Genomic DNA, 21,585 nt, shown 5'->3' with positions numbered 1-21,585 from the left:
CTGCCTGTCAGGACTATGCTCATCATCGCTGTAGCCACGATTTTGGTGAAAAAGGCTGTAAAAAATCCACTGTACCATAGCTTCCTAGCTTATGACCATACATGAAGACACTGTATTTACTGCTAATTGACCGATTCTGTCATTAATATGTGAGGAGAAATAATGATTCAGCATAAAGATGAAAAAATGTGCACAGAAAAACTCTTTAAAAAATCAGTAAGCAACTAGCAATAAGTTATTGTCTTTAAAATGCTACATATACTATAAGTATATAGTATATAGTAGTACTACATACAATAACACACAAATTGAATTACAAGTTAAAGAAAAATGTGCACTTGCTTCCTGTATTGCACACATGATGTCATATTAGTTATAAGTAAAACTGTAAGTTGTGTCAGAACAACTCTTTTAAAGGTCCCCAGTCCACTTATGCTAAGCTAAGCTAAGCTAACTGCACCCAGAACCTAACATCATACCTATACAGTAGTGTGAATCTGCCAATCGAACTTAGCAAAATAAAATAAAATAAAATAAAATGACTTTTTGTGTGCACCATGGTGTTTGTTGCTGATGATTGTGTTGTTGTGTGCTTCCTTTGAGTTCAGTAAGTGATCGTCTTGACTCTCTGTGGCTGACTGCAGTGTGGTGATCAGGGGCTGTACGCAGACACACACACCGAGGGGACATTAGGTGTGAACGTGTGAGAAAGAATCAGAAGTATGGAATGGCAGCTACTGCTGTGGGATTTAATAACAGCTTCATTAATATGTTACACACATCCTTCACATGCACACACACACACACACCGGAGGGCCCACACACTGAAGAGCGCAGTAGGACCTCTCTCTCTCTTTCTCTAACAAAGGCAAGCTCTGCACAGCGGTCATGTGACAGTTGTTCCCATTGTTCACTTCTGGCCAGGGGTGGTTTTGCTAATGCATGCATGTGTGTGTGTGTGTGTGTGTGTGTGCTTGGCGTAGCAGGAAGAAGCTCCAGACCAGTTAGAGGAAACCCCTCATTCCCAAACACGATGATGTTCATCCTCCCTATTGTTTGTATGAGAGTAGAGTTAGTGTTTAAACTTGGATATAAAGTTGCATCGATAGGATTGCTTACACGACTCTCTGTTGTGAGACCAGAACACACACTGTAGGCTTGGTAATTAACTGGGACCTGTTGAACCCTCTTAAGGCGTCCTGGTGGTCCTTAAAAAAGTGCTGTTTTTAGAACCACTACTTGAGTAGATTAACCAAAAGCTCTCTGACTCCCTGACTGAAGAGGCAGAAAGACAGTTTACCATCAAAATACTGGACTTAATTCAAGCAGGAAGGGGGAAGAGAGTATATTTGTTTTATTGCTTGTAATGTATTATAATGAGCTGTCTGTTGTCTAAATGTTTATACTGCCATTTCCTCTTCCTGTTAATCTACACTTGTTTCCCACCCATGGCTTGTCTGAGTGTGAGTGTGAGTGTGTGTGTGTGTGTGTGTGTGTGTGTTGTTCCCAACCCAAGGCCTTCACTCGTGCAAAGCAAACCTCACCTCAGAATGTTTTGTCTGTTTTATCAAGGTCAAGCAGAATATTTCAGATTGCTTCGTGTTTATTAGTTTATATAATCTGCCACATTTTTTAGAAGGCTCAGGCAGGCAACAGTTGTTTTGTATGATGACTCACAGATAATCCAGCCTGTCCTCAGCAGGAAAACGTAACATGAGGGCAACATGTTTTAGTCCTTGAAAAAGGAGTGTGTGCATATATGTGTTTATGGAGGCGGAGACTCACATGATCAGATGATATCGGGCAATATAATCGTATGTTTCAGGCAATGCGTCCATATGTTCCATTAGCATAAACATGATTGTGTTGTCGTACCTTGCGGACCAATTGTCGACCTTGTTACACAAAAGGAATTTATTAATGGAGACTAAAGCTGTTTTGTGAACCACTTTTGGAACCAGCCCCCTAGAGGCTGCGGGGTGAAAGACCACATGGGGTTTTTTTTTCAGCCTGGTTCGAGGTTCCTGTTTGGTTACAAACAGACAACTTTGGAATCAACATATCATAATGCCAAACGCCAACTTCCCTTTAGTTTACTGCAGAAACACATCTTTTTATCACCATGTCTGACCAATACTTTGTCTTTTCAGTAGTTTGGTTCAGTTTAGCTCATCTTCTGCACTGATGAGCTCAGCTTCATGGACATTTAAAGACCTGATGTGCTCCAGTTAATATTGTCAGAGTGCAGAAAGCGAAACGGTTGCAGCAAGTCTACATCAACACATCTCAAAGAGTCAACAGTTTACCTGCCAGCATATTAAAACTTCATGTAACCATGGCGACAACTCTCTCACTAAGCTACCAGCTGTAACAAGCAAACTTAAAATAAAGCTTCGGTTGTCCGGTTTGTCCTAAACTAAAACATAAAAGACTTGATTTGGGAAATGCCAGCACTCACTGTGTGTGTGTGTGTGTGTGTGTGTGGCTGAACAGATGTAGGGAGAAGAGGATGAGGCAGGGAGAGAAAAGAGAAGAGGGGTGAACAAGAAGAAAAGTCTATTATTGTGAGAGAGGTATAAGGACAAAAGACAGAAAGAAGGAGATGACGTTAGGAAGCAACAGAAGAGCTGACATCACGATGGACAGACAGAAGGAGGGAGGGGACGTCTGCAGAGGGGAGCACAAAAAAGGGGAAAGATGGATGAGTGGCGAGGGAGTCAAAGGGAGAGAGGAGAGCCTGGAATTAGGCAGAAAAGTGAAATAAATAGCACGGGGAAGAGTTTTTTTTTTTTTACTTCCACTCATCTATGCTTTTAGCATGAATAATGTATTTACAAGATTGATCGACATTTGTGCGCTGTTTGTGTTTTCACTCAGTGAGAGTTGGTCCTTTCTCCTCTGCAGGGGAGTGTGTCTGGCAGATGGTCAGGGCCACACACACACACACTTACACAGCTGACCATCCCTGAGGGTCTTATAATAGGTGCTTCCTCAGAGGAATCCACACTCTGACCCAGCATGCCTTTAGTGGGACTTTTACAGTGTGTGTGTGTGTGTGTGTGTGTGTGTGCAGACTTTACTCATCCCACTGAAGACTGCTGAAGTGACCAGCTGTTCCATTCTTTAAACCTTTATTTGCATTTTTATTGACATTCATCTGGTGACCCAGTGACCTCTGAGTGAGTCTCTTGGGTTGTTTTGTTGTGTTTCAGATTTGATTTAGAGCCACAAAAATACACAAATTCACCAAACTTGGAGACTTATCACTCCATAATCTAATCGTTTATGTGCCCTCTCTGATTTGAGGCATTCAGGTTGCGGTCTCCTCAGTTTAAACTGTCATACAGGAGCTCTAGATAATGACAATCATGGAAGTAAAAGGTCAAAATGAGTCTTTGTTTGTGTGTTTTTGATACATTAAAAAACCACAGCGACGTCTGTCACATAGACATAGACACACATAATAATCTATTATTTGCTAGACTCAGCCACATCCCCTTAGTCTCAACGGAGAGAAGCACACAAATACACAAAGCATCTGAAACACTTCAGCACAGTTGTAGCAGTGTCATATTGGTAGATCATAGTATGAATAGGCCGAACGTTAAGTTAACAGCAAGAGAAAACCAAACAGCTTGCAGCGTCAGGGGACTCAAACCTCAGACTCCAGAGCGAACGTTCCTTTCTTTGACTTTCGTGACTTTATCGGTCTCATGTTCAGATAACGTCTGGCACTACAATCATATTTTACATTAAAGTAAATATAACATAATGTTGTATGTTGGACAATATGTCCAGATGTCTGGCTAGCAGGACACCAGGATGCAATGTATTTACTGTAAACACGACGTCTGCTTTACTTGATTTGTGCAACAAATTCCTTGAAACATTGGAAGTATTGTATCTTTGTGTGTTATTTGTGGGTATTCTTGTTTAAAAGTTGCGTGACTGCATTTGTTTGCATAGAATTACAGTAAAGTCAGCTCAGTTTTAATTCATTGGTGATTTATGTCAATGTTTTGGTGTTGAATTTAGTCAAATACTATTAAATCTGTTGATCCCCCTCTGGGCCACAGTAGTACATTTTCGACTCACAACCACAATCAGGCTGTTCAAATAGAATGACAAACACCAGTGTGTATTTTTCAGGTCAGATTGAGCTTGTCAAATCCAGACACGTCTGTCACATCAGGATATTTTAACAGTTATGACTAACCGCTGCATGGTGAGTGATTCAGAGCAGATCATATTCCAGCCATCGTCACACAGCGGGGGAATTTATCAAGAAGCTGTGTTTTCCGACCTATCTGCCTTCTTCATCATTGTGTATTTATGTTTGTGTGTCATCAAGACAAGACCTAACCCATGAGCACAAAACAACACACACACACACACAAAGACCTGGAGTGGAATCTGATTTTAAGGACGGCGCTGAATATAAAGTATTTAAAGAATCTCCTCACAGTTTGTCATTTAGGGGTTGTTGCTAAAAATACCGTCTGATGATGAAGGACGGGGTCAGATGTCTGTTCTGTTCCCACATCCACTAAGAGAGAGCTCAAGTCAGCCACGTTTCTGCTTAAAAAATCTAGCGTTGCTCCCACTAATGTGTAAAAATATGGTATTCCCTGTTGCCTTTGGTGTCTTATGATAAGGTCAACCCTGCCTGGCAATGTAAAGTTTCACAATCTGGGTTTTGCTTAAAATAAAACATGAAAACTGCAGAAAGAAAGACATACAGCGATCACACAGCAGCTTCAATAACCAGGAAAGGTGACGCCAGATGTGCCATATAACAATGTAGTTATTATAATTATGGCTGTTTTTGTCTTTTTTCCTTTGGTGTTTTTAATATAAGAGCTCATATGCATATTTAAAACATATAACCTTGTTGCTAGTTGCACATTTTTCTTTAGAAATTGTTGAAATGTATGAAGTATTGTGTTGTTATTATGCATTTCTATTATTTTTAATATATATATATATATATAGCTGGAATTTGTAGATTGTATAATCTGTATTTCGCTCCAGGCAGTGTGTTAGTGTGTGTTCCTGTGTGAATGTTTACCAGAACATGTGCTGTCTTCATGTGTGTATCATGTGTCATAATATTTCATCTCAGTCAGTGCTGCATGTCACTTTGTATTTATGTCTTTGGGATCGTATGTCTCCCTTACAGAACTGCCCTCCCGACCCTTCCTACCTTCTGTTACCGTGGTTACATAACCGTGTTCCTCGTATTGCCGTGGGCGTGTTTGTTACGATGCACCTGCTGAATTGTATTTCTGACCTTCACGATAAAGAAATTGTGTTTCCGTCCAGAGTTGAGGATGATGGCGGAGGGGCGCTTTGCCAGCCTGCCCAGGTCCCTCCACCCCCACCACACCTTGGGAGGAGGAAGCACCGCCCACCCTGGAGGGCCCAGCAGCACGATCGGTGCCCCCAGCAGCGGCACCCTCTCCTCCAGGAGGATCCAGGCCTCCCTCACCTCCTCCATGGACCTCCTAAGCTCCAGACCTGGGTGAGTAACAAAGGTTATTAAAGGTTATGAAACTATTGTGTGTACAATAAAACACGTTTCTCCGTCTCTTCACCTGCAGTCTTCCTCCAGGATTGGGCAGCGGCTCATCAGACAGGCCCGCTACTTCCTACCAGCCAGTCTCCATTCATGGAACTCTGCCTCGACGTAAGCGAGGAGGACCCATCGTCGCCCATGGGAACTACACTTGGAATCCCAAATCAAGTCACATGCAGCCGTTACATTGCGGGAACACACTGCTGACTCCTGGGCACATCCATCAACCCATGAGCTCCTCACTGCTCCAAGATGTCATTGATGACTTCCATGGTTACAGGTAAACATATGCACATTTAAAGGGACTATCAGCAACGTGTTTTCAAATGTATATTGATTATTTATTAAAAATAGCAACTGCAGTCTGTTGGGGGTCACAGCTGTTACTATGTATTCCCAGTATCACCCTCAAGGATAAACAAAAACAACAAAATAAGTGTCAAACATTATGCTAACATACAGAGAAACTAGTGCACCTCAATGCATTATCTGTATGATCACATAAAAACCAGGGGTGACATAATGTATCTTCACATGGCAGCTGTTCAGAGTTTACAGTGAGAAAGATTTAGCTGGAGCCCTGAAGGGTTGTAGCAGGGGTGTAGCAGTTAGCTCGACTTCACGGGACACACACACACACACTTCATCCCTCATCATGTCCTCCCATCTCGCCATCTCCGTGTTGAGTTACAACAGACAGTATCTGATGTAGCCAGTGTGTGTGTGTGTGTGTGTGTGTGTGTGTGTGTGTGTGTGTGTGTGTGTAGCCCCCAGCAGTTGGGTTACCTTTGTAGGTCAAGGTGTGGCAGGGCAGATCAGAGATTCCTGTGAACTCTTTGTCTGTCCTCTTTATCTCTCTCTGCCTCTGTGCTGGATACATTTCATACGCTGCTGACACACAGCAGGACGATTTGTCCAGGTCACATTTGAGACTCTGCAGGTGGCTGAATAATGGAGGGCATCACACTCCCACTATGATTCTGCTTCATTTGTCATAAAGTTCAGCTTTTACTGTGTCCTTCTCCCTTTACATTTGACATGTCAGCAAAAACAGATGAGAGTCAGGTGTGTTTCTTTCTGTTAGAGTTTGAAATATATTTCTTCATTCACATAAAAATCAATTTTTTGCAAAAAATAAATAAATTAATTAATAATATGTTATTTAAATAACATTATTATTATTATTATTATTATTACCAACAACAACCATAATAATAATAATAATAATTAAAAATATAATTTATTGAATTAAAAATAATTAAATAAATACAATTTAAATTAAAAAATCAATTAAAAAAATAATATTTTTTTATTATTTTTTAAAAAAAAATTTGTATAGAGCACAAATGCTTTGTTTCATAATATAATATATGTTATGTTCTGTGGAACAGTGTGTCAGTCTACTGACAGAAAGCTGCACCAGCACACTGAAGGGGTGCATGCCGTGTCTTAAAGGTATGCAACCACTGGCCAGTCGGTCTTGACTTTCCATTGCTCATGCTGTCAGCTGACCTCTGACCCCTTGACCTTATGTTGCACTAGTTCCTGATTGGTCAGTTTGTCTTTGTGTTGACCTCTGTGGGCAGCTGTAGGACCACCAGGAGAGGAAGAAAGGGAAGAGAGAAGGATGAGGAGGGGCAACAGGGACCGAGAGACTGCTGACGTGCAATGTTCTCTAGGAATGTAGGAAAAGAGGATATTTGTTTGTTTTAACAAACTCCAAACACACAGTATGTACAGCTTGTACACACAGAACACAGACGATATCACTCCACACCAGCAGGAGTCTGTATGTGTTAGTCAAACAGAGCATGACTCACAGACATATAAACAATGTAAACAACAATAGAGGTAAAGTTTCACCTTCCTGTTTGTTGGTGCATGAAAAGCTACAAAATAAAAGCGTATATATTTTTTCTATACTAACAGAAGAGTATGAAACTATTGTTAGAAAACACACACAGTCTGTACACTGAGTCTGTTCTAATGGAACCACACTGACCCCTACAGGCCGCCTGCAGGTCCTGCATGCTCCCACATTTCCACTGCCCGTCCCTGTCCTCCCGTCCACTTTCTCTCCCACACACTCACACACACACACACACACAATATGGTGTAGTCCCTAACTAAAGCCAAATGTGGTCATGCTGAGTATTGTGTGGTAAAGTGCAAAGAACAACAGTAGCCAGAAAAAGACTGTGGCGAGTGCTGCCGGCTTCTGCCTCCCCTTCTCTTCATGTTGTTTTTTTTCCTCTCTTCCTGTCTTTCTGTCCTTTCTGTCTCTGCCCCTTACTGTGTTGCAGATCAGTTCTGTGGTTGTAGAAGCAGAAAAATCCAGCGTCCGATGCTGTTTCAGCAATATGGGCAAAAATAAAGGGGCAAATTTAGCAGCGGTCAGGTGGTGCAGTCTGGAATGCCTGCAGGGCCTAACCCGTGCACATCCACCACGCTTTGTTTCAATTCTGTTGTGTAGTCAGGAGCTATAAAACACATTATTGAAGACACAATGTGAAGACACCACCTGAATCCGCACAAGACACTGAACCTCTTCTGAACTCCAGGGATCTGTTTGTGAGCCTGACCTTTGACCCGCCTGAGTCTGAAGGGGGAGAAAAAACATGGAATTTCCCTCGGTCATAGCACAGAGGGACCAACAACACCCATTTAAATGGGTGTTGTTGGTCTGTGGTGACTCTTACTGCACCCACCTACAAATGCAGAGCCAGGTCAGTCAAAGGTCCTGCCAACCACCGACCCCAGAGAAGCTACATAACAGTAAATAAGTCTGCTTTACATCTAAGACCACAAAGAAATCCTGGATCTACTGTCACTAGTTCTATTTTCACACGAACCATCAGCAAAGTCCCTTTGGACACTGTCCAAATGTCTATTTGTTTCTATGGCAACGCTGACATTAGAGTGTACATGTTTAGCATTGCCTGACACAGCCACAGCTCACAGTCCACCTAAATTCCAAATACAGGCAAAGAGGTGGAAACCTGTGGAAAATCTCAGTGAAGCTGAGGAGTCACAGAAGCAAGAAGGTTGGACATATAAACATGGAGGTCTATGGGGATTGACCATTGATAGTAACAACTATGGACAAAGCTTCTGTGACATCACTCGTTTGTTCCTGAAGAGCCGTTTTGAGGCTAGGTGGGAGGCTCTGGGACGCCATGTTGGCAGCATCACAGTCCGCCAAAACTCCAAATACGGACAAAGAGGGGGAGCACGAGCGGAGTTTAGGGGGGCGGACGCCTGAAGGTTAGACACTTTTGCATGGGCTTCAAGTCTGAGCCCCGGAGGTTGCCGCTTGGGATTGACTCACTTTTTGGAGCCAGCCCCTAGAGGCGGCAGCCAGAACTTCAGTTTTTGGCATTTCTCATTCCAAAAAAAGAAGCTAGTGGTTTTGCAGGGCTTCTCCTTTGTTTGAACAAACAATAACAAGTGTGTGTTGATACACTGCAGAAGGTTGTCAGGATTTCCTCAGTGCAGCAGATAGAGAGGCCTGAACACTCAATCAACTATGAATAATGACTATACATTGTTGTGAATGGAGGCTTCTGTTCAGTTACATAACCAAATCCCACTCATTATTTGGGGGCCATATTAAAACTGAGAGGGCTTAGAGCTAAACATATTTGGTTTGGTAAGTAATGGGCTGTGCTAATATTCCCGTGGGAACACTGGTGCAGGCTTAAGGGATTTAAACTAGCAACCTTGCTAATGCAGCTGGGGATTGGAGCTAATTACCTCCTCCACTGAGCCCCTGAATGTAAGCCTCCTGTGGATGGAGACTCTGGGCTGTGTTTGTACACTCGAGCGCCGATATTCAAGGCAAAGATGGAGAGCTATTTGTGTGTGTGAAGTGGTAGTAACACAAACAAACTGCAAAATATCAGCAAAAAAAGACCATAAAAAGTAGATGAAACCACAGCAGGAGAGCAGTTTTCAAATGAATGAAATCAAAGAATGTGTGTGTGTGTGTGCTCTAACCTCTCTGTGAAATTGTCAGTGGACTCCGAATGGTAGGCGTGTGGCTGCGATGAGTGTTACAGTGGGGGAGGAGAGAGAGAGAGAGAGAGAGAGGGAGAGTGAGGGCCAAGTCAGGCAGGCAGTGAGTGAACATGTTTACCACTGACTGAGAGAAAGGAAGAAAGAAAGAGTGAGAGACAGGCAGCGAGTGGGACACACAGAAGGCAAAGACTCAGAGTTAGAGTAGTTCAGAGTGAGGTTTGGTTTCACTTGACTTTTTCACTCAGTGAACTTGGGATAACATTACAGCCTCTCTGCAGCTCCTTGGGTAGAGCATCAGGCTTTTATGGACGCTTGTTTGGAATCCATCAGACCTTTAAAGAAAGTGCCGCTGAGCTCTATCATCTCTTAAAAAAGAGTGGAGGAGGAGGAGGTTCAAAGAAGCAGCATCAGCACCAGTTCAGGGAGCTGTGCGGTTTATTTTTAATAGGAAGTACAAGAAGGACCCAAAGGGTCAACACGTGCTGCCGTGTGGCAAGATGTGTTCTCTAAATCGGACCATGTCTCTGTCTGTGTTCCCCAGGGAGCCAGCTCCAGGCCTGGACGCCACCGTGGACTATGTTAAGGTAAGAACGACATCACTATTTTGCAAGTTCTATTTCTATGAATACAGATGATAATGTAACATAGCATACATAGCATTAAACAGAGTGTGTGTTCTTTAGTATAAAGATGACAGTTCATACTCTGCTGTGAGAATGCTTTTTAATAAAAGGTAAAACCATTTAGTAAAAAAAAAAAAGCCTCAAGATCAATGGATTAAATCCAACTCAACACTCATCTGACAGCAATCAGCTGTTTCTGCAGCCTGCAGTCTAATCAGTTTCAGGAGAAGTTAATCCAATTGCTCCTGGACTCAAAGAATAATACACCTTTAAATCATGCTGCCTGCCACTGTGCTGTTCCTGTCACGCTGCATTAAATCATATTCACACACACACACACACACACACACACACACACCACCTGAGTCTCAGCTTTCAGTCAAAGAAACGATGACTGAGGGATGATCAATCTGTGGACACATAATATTCTTCACTGCTTTTAATCTGTCAGTGTTCTTTGCTGAAGAAATTCATCACACACCACCACACACGTTGAACTGGCTCCGACATCAGAATTATTTTTCGTTAGGTTCTGAAAGTTGGCAAAGAAAACTCCATGTGCTGTTTACACATTCTGATATTAACTGATTTAAATCATAATTAGGTTCATTTCATACAACAACTTTGCCAAGTCCCTCAGCTATTTTGTTGAAACAACAATGACTGACATGAGAAACTTCGTTTTTTTTTCGACTGTTAATTTTAGAACAATTTTCCACCCTTGACCAGATTAGAAAAAAGATAAAGAAAGTGATAAAATCTAAAACTAGTGTAAAATACACCCAAGCACAGAGATCTGCTTCTTCTCCATCCATCCATCACTCCCTCCATCACTCCTCTCCTCCATCTATTAGCTCTTATGATTGGATGCTGACACCTCAGTGTGAAAAGCAAACGCGGTCCTTCCCACGGCAGCAGGTTGCACATGTGGGAGCCAAAACCTCACAAACACACACACACACATGGACAGCAGAGTGTGTGTGTGTGCTGCTCACATATGGCGCTGCTGTATCCCAGGTATTATATAATACGTGTGAAAGTGTAGCTGTCAGCTCTGCTCCTCCAGGTGTGTTTGCGTTTCCACTGTGGACACACGCACATACGTCTGTGTGCGTACACAGGCAGGCTGGAGGACAGTACAGGTGTCACATCCTGTGGAAAGGTCAAAAGTACACCAATGGTGGCTCTGCATTTTTCAGTGCAATCAACCATTCGGTCCCATATAAGTGATGAGGAGTGGATGTATGCAGGGAAGGAAGCGGCCAGGGAGAACAATACACACTTGACGGACTTAATGTGAATGATTTCTCTCTTTTTCAAAGATGTTTGATGTCTAAAATCAGCTCGTTTCCTCTTTCTGTGGAGGACAGGAGACTTTAAAGGGGTTAAATTAGATTTACAGTGAAAGACTCCTTCACTGACAATTATCAAAATCTCTGCATGCTTTCTTCTTTCCTATTTTTAACTCACATTTTCCCTGCAACGGCAGTAACTTCTAAAAGAAAGAAAGAAAGAAAGATCCTCTGTGATTCAGAATGAAGTCATCTTTTTCTAAAACCCTTCTTTGCTCTGCACCCTCATGAGAGAGCTTTAGGAAACAATAATGCTCTGTGTGTACACATGTGTGTGTGTGTGTGGTCTCGGGTTGCAGTAGCTTTTAACTCTCAGAGTGGCTGGCATACAGAGAGCTACAGTGTTTAACCATGAATAAATATATGAACACTAACTACAGCTCAAGCTGTCATTCAGATGTTTACATATCTCTTCAGTCTCTTCATGTAATGAAACAGCCTTGATGTTTTGGAAGAGTGCACTCTAGTGGCCAAATGTAGGTACTTACTGCTGTGATACCTCACCTCAGTGTGACATTTATCAGGATCATTGTGCCAGCCTGTCAGCGAGCCAGCAGGGGGCCTCCAGCAGGAAACAGTCAACCAGCTGGCCACCCTGCTGTTCATGAGCCAGGCAGCCAATCAATCAGGCGGTCAGTTTGTCGGCCTGTAAGCAGGGCCGGCAGCCGGCCAACTACCCGACAGCCACTTCACAGTGACTGTACACTTCCATCCATCCATCAGCTGAACCCGCTTCGTCCTGAGAGGTGCTGTACACCCTGGACAGGTCTGACTGTACACTTGTTTCAGCTAAATTCAGTGGCAGACCTCAAAATGATCTCTGTGACATGTGAAATATGTCTCAGCTTCACTGGACAGTGCTTACAGGAACTAAACAAATGCCCTCAATTCAAATTTTGATCCTATTTTAGCTGTATCGGGTCTTAAAGACATCCACTCAGATCCAGTTGGTCCCCTTTTCCAGTCAATACACCTATTTTAGGTCATGGTCAATGATCAGTGCCTCTGTCTGTAAAAATATATATCTATATATCAGCAGTGTGTGTGTTAAAATGAAGCTTGTGTGCTGTATATCATCACTTGTCGTATTACTTGGAAACAGAAAACATGATCCGCATGCCCTCTGACTGCAGACATGTTATTGACTGTGTGCACCAATCAATATGACTCACCAAGATCACAGTCCATTACTGATCAATGACCCATCACTAACACACACATATCCAGACAGGGAGAGCCGGAGGCTGAGCAGCAGTGTCACTGACATTTATTTACTGCATTTAGAGCATGATGAATGCTGCCTAGTAGGTCCTGAATGATGCTATGACTGTGTGGTATGATATCATTCTATGACTGTGTGCTACAGCAGGGTACTGTAAAGTCACAGTATGGCGATCACATGCTTCAGCATCATCTGTGGGGAAGCGTTCCCTCCACCTTGTCCTGGATGTGGACATGGTTGGAACTCCTCAATGAGGAGGTGCCCACAGAGCTCTTATGAAGCCACCACATCATCTGCAAAGAGCAGGACATGATCCTGTGGCACGTTTATTTCTGCAGTAAGCTTTGACTCAAGCCATCAGGCCATCTAAGGAACTGCAGTTTCAGCAGACTATAACTAGACATTACTGCCAAAGTTGCATTATGGGTAATGCCTGGCTAAAAAAGTGAAGGGCATGGAAAGAAACCTTACAGTCCACATCACTGCCCCACACTCTGCCACATCACGCAGTGAAGTGCGTAAATAAAACTACATATTCAATACTGTTTCTACTGAACAAAAATAATCATCTTTCATCCCCCCATTTATCATATAATGAGCCAAAATTTGCTGAAACAGCACTGCCTCCCTTCGTCCATTTAACAGAAACAACAAACAGATAGAAATAGAAAATATAGAAACTTCTGCCCCTCCATGTTTTTCCAGAGCATTCCTGGAGTGACGGATGTGTGTATTTTAAGGTGGACATTTAGCCTAGCTGGTGATTTGGGGCTGCTGTGGTTGGCAGTGGTGTGTGTGTGTGTGTGTGTGTACCCCAGGGAATGTTCTACATGTATTTCCTTCGTTGATCCTCAGAGTTCACACTGTAATTAGTGGCTGTATTTCCTGCGGCAGAATATTCCTTTAACCGGCTGCTGCTGGGGTGTCACCCTCAGTGTGTGTTTCTGTCTGTGCTGCTGTTCATACACGCTTGTACCTTTACTCCATATACAGAGATGGTTTCTTTTCCTACGTGTGTGTGTGTGTGTGTGTGGGACTCGGTGGGAAAGCATAAAGTGTGTGGGTGTAATTGCTCAGCAGTCATTAAGTAACACAAATGGCCAGCTATTTATCAGCATCACTGCAGGACACACACACTTAGCTGACTCTTTCCTCTTGTCTAGACACTCACGCAGCAGTATTATTTATTTTCAGTACACCAACCTGTAACTATTTCCCATTAACTGTATGGTGGTTATTTCCCAGCTAACTCAGGAAGCGAGTTTGTTTGTTTGTTTGGAGGAGTGGTGGTGTCATTTTTGGCCTTATGTCTGTAGCATCAGGCTGACAGATAACAGGCAAAGTGATAAAAAACATAGTTTGAGCTGCCAGTTATGCGTTAGATCCACACATGTGCTGATGTTCTCATCCCTCCATCATCCATGCGTTTACAGGGAGAGCAGGGAGACTTTGCCTCTGGGCCACTCCCAGTTTATCCATGCGCGATTGGTGCAAACCACATCACATGGGCCTCTCTCTCTCCCATATATGGAGCTTAGGGAGGGGCAGGGCAAAAGGGGGGGAAAGTATGAGAAAGGACCTCCCAGCAGTGGAGGGTTTACTCTGCAGGAGTCTGTGGAGGAGAGAGGCAGAGATGACAGAGTGATAGGAACAGTCCTGACGGGGAGGTCCGGCCCCTGGAGGAGCCCGATGGGAATAATTTTTAACTCCGTTAGTAAGGTCAAGTGGTGCTAGTCAAGGTGTTAAACTGAGCTTACTGAAGGCTATATATGTTGTAGTTTTAAAATATAAAAGTCCAGAAGGATGTCGGAGCGATGCAACCTCAAGACCCTGACAGCAGCTCTGTGTTGCTTTTACCACAAGAACTCCATCATCAACGCAAAGGTGAGAGAGAGAGAGAGAGTGTGTGCAGGTGTTTATGCTGCAGCATGCCAACATGTTACAGCAGAAGTTTGCTTTAGAAGTTTTAAGATTCTTCTTCTGTGCAAAAATGCATTTCCGGACACCTTAATGTGTTGTTGTTGTTGTTGTGGTTGCACAGGAAACTGACCGGTCCCATAAAAGTCATTATAAAAAAGAGCACAATGCCAAATTGCCCTGTGTAGAGACAACAATCTAAAAAGAGCACATGGTAACACTTCCAGCCTGAGCAAAATCTAATCTCGCTTGAATGGTTCTGCTCTTTCTCCTCTCACTCTTTCTGTGAATTGGAACACTGGGCTTTTATTACTCGGACCAGACGCTCTCATAAATGGTCGACTGTGTGACTGTCTGACTGCGAGTGTGAGATATACAGCTGGCTTCATCCATAACTGCTGTTGGAGGACAGACGAGGCAGTGTGTGACGGCTAGGCTGAGACACAGACGGTTATAGACAGAGAAGGGTGACGGTCTTCATGCGGATGATAAATTACCAACTTGTGGTAGTTTGTCTTGTTTATGACGTCATTGTCATTAGGTTGATTGGATGGAGCCAGCAGCAGCTGCTGGAGGCTGACATGATGCAGTCTGTGGATCAGCCAGGAGGTTCTCTGCTCCTTTAACACTTACATCTGCAGTTAAGATGCAGTCTGTGATAAAGTTGTGAATATAAGTCAGAATGTGTCTGCGGATGCTCTCATTCATTCAGGTTATGTCCAAGAGTTTAAACTGGAGCCACCTGGACTCTAAAGACATGTCACCACTCCCCCAGCCAACTGGGAGGAGGAACAATGACTGTAGACAGCATCATTAAAAGATGGATTATCCATCTTAAAAACACCAGGATTAACACATAAGGATTAAAATGATCACAATTTTACTCTACACATTTTCCTAGTGGAGATGGTTACCTCACTGGGTCGGTGGTGTGGAAGTCTTAGCTTAGGCTTAGCTAACCAGCAGTGACAGCTTTGACAATGACCAGCAAGCTAAAAATATAGGGAGTCACGTCTGTACTGTCACTGGATGTAGTGATCAATGGGACAGATTGTGCTTTGCCTTATAAGTGCTACGTAGTTCACTGAAACGAGACAACTAATATATACCGGATGGCTTTTTAGGGCACGCTGTTGACTCGCCCTACTAGCCAGTCCGACCTGGCTCTCTCTGTTTGACTTGTTTCCCTCTTACAAACCTAAGTAAAGAATATTTTACACAATGTAACATTAGCTATTATAAAATATGCTAAAAGTTTAGCTGAAATACCAGCACTGAGTGAGGTGGAGCAGGAGTCTTGGGTTTACGTCCCCCTGACACCACAAGCTGTTTTGTTTTCATTTAGTGAGAAATGTGCACACGTTCCATTTTCAAGCACTGAAATATCAGATGCTCTACACAGCCCCTCTGTTAAATTAATGTGACATTACTTGCATGTTTTATCTGTTTCAACAATCGCACAAGAACATCACCCCCACGTCTGCCCCTGTCATCTTCATCTCTTTCTCTAGTAACGTCTCCCCTCGGGCTTGACTTTCCCTCCATCATCCTTCAATCTGTGCATCTCTCTTCTGCTGACTCCAAAGAGCCTGAGGTTTTATTCCGTCCTGTCTTTATTCCCTCCTCCATCTGTTTCTCTGAGAGGTCCAGCTTCCTGTTTTCTTATCAAAATGTACTGCTGGTGTCCCCATTGGCCTGTTTTACATTGTAAACCATGGTATAGGACAGTGAGCAGCAGAGGGAGATCCAGCAGAGTTTGTCCTCAATACAGTAAAAGTATACATACTTCCCCCCCAAGGGAACAATAAACAGTAAAATGCTGTTTGTTTATCATACAAGCTTCTTTTTCTTCCTCTAGAATGGAAATCTCCTTAGAAAGTGTTTTAGCTTTTAGTGCTTGAAGCATGTTTATTGTTCTCCCACAATGATGATCATTAGGGCAGAAGAGCAATCAGAAATAATACATTAATTGTAATAAATTTTTAAACGTATGTACAAAACAAAAATCAAAGGTAAAATGATGACAGCAGATTTCAGTGATAAAGATGTTCACAGGAAAATGCCAGTATTTAGTTTGTGTGTAAACAGGAAAGGTAGGGACCTGATGGAGCCAAGATGTGGAGAGATGATCTGAAGTCATTAGCTTTCATCAACCTTCTTCAGCTTTGAGACTATCCATCCAATTAGACGAGAGACGAGAGAAAAGCTGAACCGTAGAAACTTTCTAATGTGTTCTGATGCTCGCTTCAGGTGGAGCTAATGAGAAAGTTTTTGCTGAGCAGTCGTCATTCTTTGCCTGAAGTTGGTGCAATGCTGACAATTTGCATTCATATGTTGCGACTTCTCAAAACTTCACGTTGAGTTGTTTTGACAGTCGGGTGTGGGTGCATGCTGTGCAGCCACTGGAGACAGAGAGAGAGAGTCTGTCAGGGACTGGAAGCAGAAGGGAGATAAAGGGAAGAGGAAATGCCAGAAAAACAGCAGAGGGAAGCTTTGTGATGATGAGGATGATGAGGATCACCCTTGTGAAACCCATACATGGCCACACCAGCCTCCATTAAGAATTTAGAGTTTAGTATCTTATAGATGTATAAGTGTGATCATCCGACCCTGTGCTGTTTCTCAGCTGAATCCAGAAAGAAAGGCTTTAAGTGCCATGTTCCTCATTGGCTTACAGCGTGTCTCTCTAAGAATACGCATCAACACAGATGATTACAGTGACACAAAACAAGGTTTCCCATTAGATTATATTTGAAAACAGTCCAATCCTAAAGCCTTAAAACCAAAACATACAGTCCATTGTCAGGATCTGTCTGGTCCACTCCAGTGCCGAGGCTTAAAATCTGTGTGACCGTGCTACAAAGGATTCATTGTGGATTAACTATTCAGCATTGTCTTCCAGTTTCTAGAGGTATTTTAGCTGTATTTTTATGGTTGCTTAGAGAGCCCATCATACATAAGGACATCCTGAGCAAAATGTAAAGGTGCTTCCAGGAAAGTCTGGGTTACACTTGTTATGAAATGCTGTGTGAAGTCTGATATTTAGCAGTGTATTTCTTCATTTATTCCAACATCCTGATCACAAAACTCTTCAATGTTTTGCTTAACATAAACTATAAGTCTATATTCAGGGGCTCTCTGAAGGCTGTATAGACCTCAGAGCATGCAACAATCTGTGGAAGACTTCCTGTTCATCGTAACTTGACGCTTGTCGCCTAGCAACCCGCAGTTGATATTAACATTTAAAAGTTTACTCCTTGGCTGTAAGATGTCTGCGTGTGCAGTCCACTGTATTCTGTTGGAAAAGCCAATCAGGCACGATAAATCCTGGGATGTGTTGGGCAGATTCACCAAACAACAACATGTCCCCCTGAATGGGACACAGCTATAGTGGTGGTGGGCATCAGCATAATAAAAACTAGCTAAAAGACCATAAACCAAGTTTTTAAAGTTTCGGTCCATGTCCGACACTAACACAGAGGAGGCGGGGTTTATGACTTATACTCCAGTCAGCCAGCAGGGGGCAATCCAGATGTTTTACATCTGTCATGTTGTCTATCTTTATATACAGTTTATGGTTCTTGCCTACGGAGGATTTCTTTTTGTCTCCCGCTGCTCCCGTTGCCTAGCAACCATAAAACAACATTAACCACCGTATTTAACCCCTTCATTCACATTGTACATATTGACTGCTTCAGACTCTTTTTCTATACATTCTCATGCTATAATATTGAACATAAACCTTCAATGCATCATTTCAGCTCTCACATAATAATACAGCAGTCCACAGAGGATTGGGGCAAGACTAGGATTATAATGTCCACTACTATGCACGTGTGTGTGTGTGTGTGTGTGTATGAGATGATGAGAAATCAGAGTTATTATGCTAAAAGGTTCTTTGTGTTCACCTCACTGAACTCAAGGGACAAGCAGCTTACACAGTTGTCCAGTGTCTCTGATTGGTCAATGCAGCGTAAGACTGGATTGTCACAGCAACACAACAAAACTCAGCTTTGACCTTGTGTTTCATCTCCACTGAGAGAGTTAAAAAGATACTTGCGTAAATTCCACGAAATCCAACAGCTGTGGAAACCCTTTTGAACATTGCCCTTTAGTTCTTTTAGTCAGATTATTATTTAAGGATTTATATCAGCTGATACGATGGAGGACACACATGGGGGTCGTGATGCTTAGTGCCATTTGATCTATGAGTCACAGTGTGTGAGGATGATCTGTCTTCTTCTCATATTGATGATACTGAACAGGTTCTTAAGTTCACAGGCTCAATGTCACTGCATCATACATCCCATAATCCACATCAGCTGAAGGTGTCTGACTTCATGGCCCAATCAGGAAGCCATTGAAGAGAAAAGGGGGTGGGAAAGGAACTAAGGCTAAGCTGTGCTGCTGGGCTGTGGTACGGCTATAAATGCAGCTGCTCTCTGAGGATGACATCATATTGCAGCATCTTATTAAAAGCTGCCATTCAAAAAAAAAAAAACACTCCCAACCCAGCTCATATCCATCTCCTCCTGTTTCTCCCTCTGTGCTCTGACTCTCATTCATACTGCCCTGCATCCCTGTTCGCCTCAGTCCTCCCGATCTAGCCTTCATCCATTTTTATTGGAGCTGTTGTAATAAGTGTAATAATCACAGATGCGAGCGTAATCAATAACAAAGCCAGATAAGCAGAGATTAATACAAACCACCCACTCTCGTGCTTTCAGTTAATCCAGTTCAGCTCGTCTGAACTCGTTGCGTTCTGCCAGAATAACATGAAAAGCAACCTGCGGGGTGTAACGTCCTCAGCTCAGAATGAAAGTGAAACATGTTAAGTGTAATAAGTAAGTGAGAAACACACACACCACTTCTGCATGAGCACATTGATACTGAACAAACCTCATTCCATACAGTCGGATCTAAATCAATGACGCTGCCCTGATTACCTCCCGCTGCTGCACCAACACACACGTGATGGTTTGACCATATGAAAGGAGAAAAAAAAAACTAATCTGCCTGATGTTTTTTTCAGGGTGGAAGCTGTAATACGATATGTTGACTTCCTGTCATAAATGGAGACATGGAGCCGGAGGGGTCTATTCTAATGACTTTATAGAAAGACATGTATCTCTGGGACATGTGAGGACACATTTCCACCTCATGCATGAACATAGACAAATAATTGTGTTTAACTTTCACTCAGTGTTCTCATGATTTAGTTTTTTCTGTACTTTGGAATTTGCCCAGTTTAACAAAAAAAAGAAGAAGAAGGAAATACAAACTCACATAAATCCATCTTGGTAAACATTTGGCCTTTTTTCTAGTAGTAAAAATACAAAATTACAAGTCAAAAATGTACAAAAAAAGGAAAACTAACAGACAGATTGATCGACAAAAAGGGCAAATGGTGAAGCATGCAGTGAGGGTAAATATACACAGGTGAGGGATTGACTGACTGAACACAGGTGAGACACAAAGATGGAGGGAAACTAAACAAAAACTGGAAGAAGCATAAACAAACTAATTTCATAATGAAACAGGAAGTGAACAATCAGGCAGACCATCACAATGTGACGACAGCGAGAAGCGCTCCTTTTTATTTAACCCTATGTTGTTCTGGTTGTGGCGGTTTGAGGTTAAAGAGGTTGCGATGTTAATGTAATGCTGCAAAGTAGTGGAGGTGAAGTACAAATTCATGTTAATATCTATGGAAAAAAAAATAGATAATAGGCAATATATCAAATAAAACTACTTTTAGACATCAGTCCATGTCAACGCAGCACAGATGTGTCCAGATGTGCAGTGTGTGGTAAATCAGGAGCTGCACACCATGGCTGTAAATGCCATGAGCACACATAAGATCACTGATTAACCTTTTTATTTTGGCAGAGGACCAGTATAAATACTAAAACAGATCAATGTTGAAATGCTGTGTTGTGTGTTGAGTCTTCAGCAGAAACATAAAGTCTCTAAATGTTTTCTTCAAAATAAAGATGAATGGAATAAGAGCAGAAGCTGCACTCGTCCTTTTCCTGATACAAAGTTCAGGGAAGCGTTTGCATCATTTGAATCTGTGTGTGTGTGTGTGTGTTTATGTACGTCAGGTGAAGGTGTGTATGGAGGCAGGTCCCAGAAGATGGGTGGCGTCAGGGTGATGACATCACGTTAGATCAGACGAGAGAGAGAAAGAGAGAGAGTGAGCGATAAGACTGAGAGAGAGAGACTGTGTGTGAGTTATACTAGCAAAGACAGCAACCACAGAGTGTGTGAGTCTGTGTGTGTGTGTGTGTGTCTGCTATGAAGTTTGAAGAAGAGAGAGAGAGACAGAGAAAAGCCATGATGAGACCCAGCAGCTGTCATGTAAGTGTGTGTGTGTGTGTGTTTGGGGTGTGTCGCTGTGTAGGTGGTTGTGCTGACTCGACATCCTGTCACGATCGTTCCGTTCTTGGCTTTTCTAAAAATTTTGGGGTTGAAATTCTCAGATTTAATTGTCAGAATTAGACCAAAGTGAGACGTCTGTCTGTTTTTACTTCACCTCTGCCTTCATTTTTAACAATGTTTGACTTTATTTGTTCTAAAGGTGTTCTTTGAAGCAATGAGATTTTTTTATTTATTAATTTATTGGACAAAATCGGATTCATTTAACGTAATTTTTTTTTAAATAAAAGCTTGTTATTGATATTTTAACTGACAGCAGCAATACCATGTGTCTTAGTAGTAGTGACGGTCATTACAGCAGTATAGCAGCAGTAAAAGTATAAAGTAACACTAATGATAACATTGAATTTATATGAAAATAGTTGGTTGTTTAATATGATTACTGTAAATGTTGATTATTTGATGCTGGTATTACACACATGTGCTGCATCAGCAGTATCA

General features: G+C 42.4%; 1 protein-coding gene across 3 annotated transcripts in view; it reads left to right on the top strand.

Annotated features, from left to right (window-relative positions):
• bcar3 (BCAR3 adaptor protein, NSP family member) overlaps positions 1-21,585 on the top strand; it is a 29,935-nt gene that overhangs the window by 1,375 nt on the left and 6,975 nt on the right. Inside the window, exons 2-4 of one of the 3 annotated variants that reach the window (XM_028404246.1) lie at positions 5,323-5,521; positions 5,601-5,855; positions 10,134-10,176. In XM_028404246.1, coding sequence (XP_028260047.1) covers positions 5,331-5,521; positions 5,601-5,855; positions 10,134-10,176 — 489 coding nt within the window. In that variant the 5' untranslated portion in view covers positions 5,323-5,330. Of the gene's footprint in view, positions 1-5,322; positions 5,522-5,600; positions 5,856-10,133; positions 10,177-14,407; positions 14,674-20,750; positions 21,067-21,585 lie in introns of those variants that run through there. The other 2 variants (XM_028404247.1, XM_028404249.1) reach the window with 2 other exon arrangements.

Source organism: Parambassis ranga, chromosome 4 (assembly GCF_900634625.1).
Source record: "Parambassis ranga chromosome 4, fParRan2.1, whole genome shotgun sequence".
In the NCBI taxonomy this organism is placed as follows: Eukaryota; Metazoa; Chordata; class Actinopteri; family Ambassidae; genus Parambassis; species Parambassis ranga.
This window is presented reverse-complemented; position numbering and strand designations above follow the sequence as displayed.